The sequence below is a fragment of the Etheostoma spectabile genome, chromosome 6 (assembly GCF_008692095.1).
Source record: "Etheostoma spectabile isolate EspeVRDwgs_2016 chromosome 6, UIUC_Espe_1.0, whole genome shotgun sequence".
Classification (NCBI taxonomy): Eukaryota; Metazoa; Chordata; class Actinopteri; order Perciformes; family Percidae; genus Etheostoma; species Etheostoma spectabile.
Window position 1 is genome coordinate 15,944,271 of NC_045738.1, and position 6,723 is coordinate 15,950,993.

At 40.8% G+C, this 6,723-nt stretch overlaps 2 protein-coding genes across 6 annotated transcripts in view; one reads left to right on the top strand and one right to left on the bottom strand.

Moving 5' to 3' along the window:
* Positions 1-5,573, top strand: part of fli1rs (Fli-1 proto-oncogene, ETS transcription factor-related sequence) — a 16,936-nt gene extending 11,363 nt beyond the window's left edge. For 2 of the 4 annotated variants that reach the window (XM_032518552.1, XM_032518553.1), the window contains exons 4-10: positions 388-591; positions 1,751-1,834; positions 2,529-2,597; positions 2,744-2,806; positions 3,671-3,718; positions 3,960-4,046; positions 4,498-5,573. In XM_032518552.1, coding sequence (XP_032374443.1) covers positions 388-591; positions 1,751-1,834; positions 2,529-2,597; positions 2,744-2,806; positions 3,671-3,718; positions 3,960-4,046; positions 4,498-5,021 — 1,079 coding nt within the window. In that variant the 3' untranslated portion in view covers positions 5,022-5,573. The remainder of the gene's footprint in view (positions 1-387; positions 592-1,750; positions 1,835-2,528; positions 2,598-2,743; positions 2,807-3,670; positions 3,719-3,959; positions 4,047-4,497) is intronic. The other 2 variants (XM_032518554.1, XM_032518555.1) reach the window with 2 other exon arrangements.
* A 374-nt stretch (positions 5,574-5,947) lies between these two features.
* zp3d.2 (zona pellucida glycoprotein 3d tandem duplicate 2) overlaps positions 5,948-6,723 on the bottom strand; it is a 4,548-nt gene continuing 3,772 nt past the window's right edge. The window contains exon 8 of one of the 2 annotated variants that reach the window (XM_032518551.1): positions 5,948-6,402. In XM_032518551.1, coding sequence (XP_032374442.1) covers positions 6,029-6,402 — 374 coding nt within the window. In that variant the 3' untranslated portion in view covers positions 5,948-6,028. The remainder of the gene's footprint in view (positions 6,403-6,723) is intronic. The other variant, XM_032518550.1, reaches the window with a different exon arrangement.

The following is a 6,723-nucleotide window of genomic DNA, read 5'->3' on the forward strand; positions in this document are numbered from 1 at the left end:
GTGTTGCACCGGACTAAAACAATGCATGCACTGGGACAAATTGCATTGACCCGCCACCCACCTATGTACAGCTGGGGGAGACCGTGATAAGCCCAATTTCAAACAGTGGTGTGTTCCTTTAAACTGAGATTTAAGATGAGAGACTTCTCTTCCAGGGGATGAACGTTCCAGAGTCAAACTCTGCACATAAATCATTCTGTGCAGTGAAGGCGACAAAACAATTAGCACAACACATTTTGAGTGGAGGTGGACTTCAACAATTTGCTCTGGAAATGTATTTATGTAAATTATACAAGTTTGAAGTTTTTTATGATAATTTACCAGCAAAGTGAGACACAGTTTTAAGTCAGAGTATTTTTCTGATAATGTTCGTGCTTCTGATGGCAGATCCAGAGGTGTGGACACAGGACCATGTGCGGCAGTGGCTGGACTGGGCCATCAAGGAGTACGTCCTGGAGGAGGTGGACGTCATGCTATTCCAAGCGCTGGATGGCAAGGCACTATGCAAGATGACCAAGGATGACATGATGCGTCTCACATCTGCCTACAACGCAGACATCCTGCTCTCGCATCTAAATTACCTCCGGCAGAGTAAGGCTTGCCTCGTGTCTGAGATATCTTTCCTTCTCCTGCTGATAACATTGCTCGGATCTCCTTGGCCGATTATATCAACAATGTAAAAATTAAAAAAAAAGTTTGACTGAACACTTTACCTGCACGTAAGCAGGACCAGGAATAAAATCTAAAAGATATGTAATGCTGAAGTGGTTTGACAATTAACAGACTAGTAAATGGATATTTTTTTAAAGATTTGTCGGGCTTTTTAGGCCTTTATTTTGACAGGACAGCTGAAGACATGAAAGGGAGGGGGGGGGGGGGGATGACATGGCCGCAGGTCTGAGTTGAACCCTGACCCGGGGCCTCGACAAGTAAACCTCTATATACGGGCACCCGATCTACTAACTGAGCTATCCAGGAAATGAAGGTTAAAATTTTTGATAAATTACAAAACTGTAAGGGAGTTAGATTGTTAGATTTTTATTTTTATTTTTTTAATGTAAGTAGTGACGGGTATTTTCACAATTTTCTTAAACTAGACACACACTTGATTAATCTATTTAGAAAAATCAAAATTGCCCCAAAAATCTTTCTGCACGTAAATTTGTTTAATTTTTAGACTGGTATAAAAAAGGTCAATAAAAAGGATGTGGACCATATAATAGAAACACCTTGCAGCACAAGGGTACCTATTTTAATGTTTTCTGTTAAGGCTGAAAGAGCATGACGTCATTTGAGGCTGAAGTCTTGCCATGTTCTTAACTTAATTTTCCTGTCTTCAGTAAGTGACCTCTGTTCCTCTTTACTATCGCAAGTTTCCTGTATTTGGCATACATGTTGTCATGATTTCTGATACTTGCCCCATTACATAATTCTGCTGTGTTGTTGCTTCTGCAAATCAGTGTTACAAATGCACCTAAAGAAACAGTCACCATGTTCTTTCAACTGAACATTGCAACATACAAGGGATGGATAAAAGGATAGCAATATCTTACGATATAATTTGATCCAGTACTACAGCAACACCTCAAAAGAGATATATATATATATATATATATATATATATATATATATATATATATATTATATATACACACACACTATTCATGCCACTCAAATTTTACTCTAGGAAGACTGATTTCCGTCGCAGACATGTTAAAATATAACCAGGACTTTTTTGTCTTTGCTTCAGGTAGCCCTACATTCTCCTACTCCACAACTCCCACCAACACCACACCACCACCACAACAACAACCCAGACTACAGGTGAAAGCAGGTGAGATCATCCACTCTCAAAGGTTTGGTTCTTTCACTTGACAGTATTTCTTCCACTCCTCATTATGTGATACATGACGTGCCCCCAAAAAGGTGAAGAAGTCGCTTTTTCTGTTATGGACTTTAACACCTTACTCAGCATGATTTAAATACATAACAACAATCTATTTGTTTTAAGCAAACAGTTTCCTTTCAGCTTTTTAGGTTTCATTGCCACCGTTATTCACTAATCAAACATTTCTGGGTGTGAGACAAAGCTCTAAATTTGGGGTCACAAAAGAGCAAAGTACATGAATGATATAGGGATTTAAAAATAATGTGTTAAGTTTCAGAACCATGTTACATAGTTTCAAGAGTCAAAAACGTTCATTGGCACAAAGCTGGCCTCAGTTGACAAAACTTTGACGACTCAACAGCCAGTTTCAGACAGGAAACAGCTGCACTGGCACAGGAACTGGGGAGTATGGGTCCTGCTCCTGGGACCCAATTCACAATCTTGTGGGGACAGGGGTGGCCTGAACAAAAGAAACATTGGGTCATCTTCAGACTTCCAAACTCTTATCTTCTTGGTCTCCATTTACTGACTTCCTTCCCACTATAGCCAAACTGTCCGTCTGTCCACTACAAAGCCTTTTAATGCCACGCGCCAGTCAAAGTCTAGTCTCATCCTGGTTGTTTTTTGTTTGCGTGTGCAGAGAGCAGTTTTGATGAGATCAGCTGCAGGAACAGCTGGCCTGCAAACACCATGAGTGCAGTGCCAAAAGGTATGACAACAGAAATGAGAATTTTATGAAATTAATGATCATGACACATTTTTCATGCATGAGCAACTTAATTTTAGATAGAAATTGACTTTTAGCCACAGCTGATGAAAGTATCTTACATAAATTACTGTATTTTGGATTTGTAGGTCCCTCCATGGAGCATCAACACACCTCAAGAGTTACAGAGCCTCCTCCAAGAATTGTACAAGGTATGAAAGCCCCAAATATTTGCATATTCAATAAACACGGACCTTTAAAAGCAGGTCAATCCCTACAATCTCACACAGTGCTGGAAATTTCTCAAAGTTTAGGAGCTTTGAGATTCCAGTCAAGCTCCCAATGTTTCCAAAGACTGGTTCAAATAGAGGAGATATGTAAACAAGACTAGGTGTACACAGCCATGCTACCTGCTCTCTGAGGGTGATGGGAATGTCATTAGGTTTCGGGGTATTTAATCATAAACCATGTGATAATTATGGTTTAAATGAAAAGATAAGGGACCACCAAAGTTGTTACAATTCATCCAGTAAACATGAATGTCTATAGTGGCGCTAGAGGAAAAGTCAGGGGATTACCAAAGCCAGAGAGATTCATCCTCTGGGGAAAATGTCATGGACTGACAAACTGAAATTGCCATCCCTAGAGCCAGGCTGCCAGCATTTTACTTTGACTTAACCCATCAGAGTGACAAAACCTTTTTAGTCAAAGCAGAAGCTACAGCAACAATTGCTAAAAACAGGTCATTTTGTGTTTCAAAAAAAGAAAAGAAGATGCAAGCAGGCTGAACATCACCGTGGTGTTCTGTCAAGGTTAAGCTGTGAGCAAAGGGAAGGTCTGCTATGGGCTAACACCGCAGGTTCAGAGTTGATATTTCTGAGCACCTGACCTGTTTGAAATCACTGCACAAAACAGAAATGTGGGCTGAGATTTAAATATTTGAATCAAAATGAACACTTGTTGTACTGGAACACCAGATACATTAAATTATAATGCATGTTGAATCTAATCTTGAAGGCACTTCTAAAAATCTACAAGAATATGTAAAAATCATTTTTTCTTTTTCTTCTTTACAGACCCATATCAGACATTAGGGCCCATTAGCAGTCGACTAGCCAACCCAGGTAAGAATCTAAACCACCAGATAAACCAGCAAGGATGACGCAAATGAGGCCTTTACACTGTCTGCTTTGGCAACATAAGAGAAAAGCAAGCAAGGGCTGCAACACATGCACTTATTTTCCAAAATGGATTAAACATCAAGCAACACTTGTTGTGTCAGCAGAATTGCATCACGCTTGCACTGAGACAAAATCTGGCATCCCTCTCACCAAAATGACTGTTTGCCATGCTGTTTCCTCACAGAAGGCCAAGCCCTCAGCACATCCAAGAACCGAACAGGCAAACAAAGTCCATACAAGCTCCCTGACCCCAGCGCTCACAGGCCTGTGGGTAGGTTTCTGCCCCGATGTCTTGTCACGTTCTCCAAGCCACACAGTGAAAAGGTCACATTTGGTAGAAAAAAATAAGCTGATTGAGATGTTATATATGTAAGAAAGAAACCTGTCCACAACAGAACTCCTCAGTACTTTAGGAGAAAAACTGAGGAGCTGTCCAAGGTTCTGGAATAACTAAATACATCAAGTGGAGTTTAAAGCTTTGTTTTAGTTGCTTTACTCAAGACACGCTATTTTTTAAGGCTACCAGGTGCTCGTAGCTTGAACTCTACATAAGACGATTACCGCCTCCAAAATGTTCAAATGTTACCAGTGAATGAATAAAGATGCTTAGACGCAAACATTTTACACAGCTACTACTGGTAATTGTGTAAATTCTGTCTTCTTTGTGTAACCAACCAACTTAAGTCGGTACCCAATTCCTCAACTGTTCCTCATGTCTCCAGGTTCAGGGCAGATCCAGCTGTGGCAGTTTCTGCTGGAGCTGCTGTCCGACAGCAACAACGCCAGCATCATCACCTGGGAGGGCACCAACGGCGAGTTCAAAATGACCGACCCGGACGAGGTGGCCAAACGCTGGGGCGAGCGCAAGAGCAAGCCCAACATGAACTACGACAAACTGAGCCGCGCTCTGCGCTACTACTACGACAAGAACATCATGACTAAGGTGCATGGCAAGCGCTACGCCTACAAGTTTGACTTCCAAGGCATCTCGCAGGCACACCAGAATCACGCAGCGGAAGGGGGGATTGTTAAGTACCAGACGGAGATGTCTTACGTCCAGCCCTACCACAGCCACCAGCCCAAAATGAACTACATGGCCGGCCATCCTGCACCTATGCCCGTCTCCCCCGGCAACTTTTTCAGCCCACCGTCACCGTACTGGAACTCACCCAACAGCCCCATCTATCCTGGGTCAGCCATGACCAGACATCCCGCCACCCACTCCCACCTGAGCTCGTACTACTGAGGACGATGCAGTTCACAGCTGGGACAACGGGATAGAGAGGAACCCAAACGCGTAAGAAAACACATTCACTCCATCCAGGATGCACCTGAGCTGAACCCTGTCTGTATTGAAGGTTATATGACGCTTCGGTCTGTTTTATAGGGGCATTATGATCATGTCATCTTTGTCACATTCCTTCTTTAAAAAAACAAAAACAAAAAAAACATGAGGGTAAATTAACTGTGATGAATGGAAAGGATTTGTATTGTACTCTTGCCAAGATTTTTTATGAATATACTGATGACACTGTATTAACAGTTATTCAGATATTATGAAAACCAAGTTTATTTTGTAAGTACCTCGTTTGATTTGTAACTGTTGTAAAGACCAAAGGCATAACCTTTACCTGTGTAAGTAGCATACTGGTTTTGAAACAGTTTACCATTTTCAAAACTGCAGTTATCACATTTAATGACCTGACATTTGTAAAAGAGAAATTGTACAGAATGGTGGTTACATAGCAATATAACATTTACTCAAGATGTAAAGCTAATAAATCCTTGTATCTGAAAACTGGCTCCGGAGAGTTTATCATTTACAAATTATGTATGGGATTTTGGGATATTGACTTTGAGTTTGTTGTGTCTTTTTACTAACTGACAAAATGCTTTTAAAATTTTGCGGTTTTTCACTTTCCTGCCGAGAGTTAGAAGCGAAGATTAATACTATATTTGGTAATATTAAAAAAGGTACAGCCAGCAGCAGGTTAGCTTTGCACAACTTAAAACAGCTAACTTGGTCCAAGTTAAACTTATTTCACCAAAAGATTAAACTATTCTTTTAAAGAGACGATTGATATAAGTTTAACAATTAAAAGGTCAGTTTCTAGTACCACAGTTAGTCCAACAACCACTGTCTAAAATGTGTAATACATTAAAAAATATTTACATTGACCACTAGATCATAAGATTGTTAAGTCGTGTAATGAGCCACCCTGACTGAAACGTATCACTGTACAAACGTCAGCTTTATTTGTCAAAATCAAAAATGTCTTCAAATATTGTGTGAGGTTGTGTGACCTCCTCCACCACAACAGCAGAGCCTTTCACCCGCTTCTCCTCACCTCCCATCTCAACCCATGTCACTCCTTCACCTCCAACTAGCCCCTCCAACTCCTTCCCTGTGTTCTCCACCTTACCCATCAGAGTCCCTGCTATCACTTCAGGCTGTGAAGTCATCCTCCATTTAGTCACGTCCCTGGTCCTCTCTAGTTGTGGTGCTGCTGCTGCTGCTGCTGCTGCTGTAGTTATTGTTGTGGGGGGGACTGTCCTTCTCTTCGGGGCTGTAGTGGGTTTCACTTTAGGCTGTATTGTCCACGGCCTGCTGCTGATTAATTTGGTCACTGAAATTTAAAAAAAATATTTTATATACAATATGTTACAAAATTACAGCAGAAATACTGTATTAGTATTAGAACTATTGAAATAAAAATATGTAAAAACATTCCAACATACTAATGGCAGAGTCATATTTACACTCAAAGGAAGGAAAAAAAAAAAAGACAGACATACATACAGCATAATTAGAGACATGTGGGTCTGACTCGTATGTGGATTGACTCAAAATAAACCAAGGTTCCCGTGTTCATGGTAAGGAAGAAACATGTCCCCCTGTGCAACAGATACGTGCTCATCTATCTATCTATCTATCTATCTATCTATCT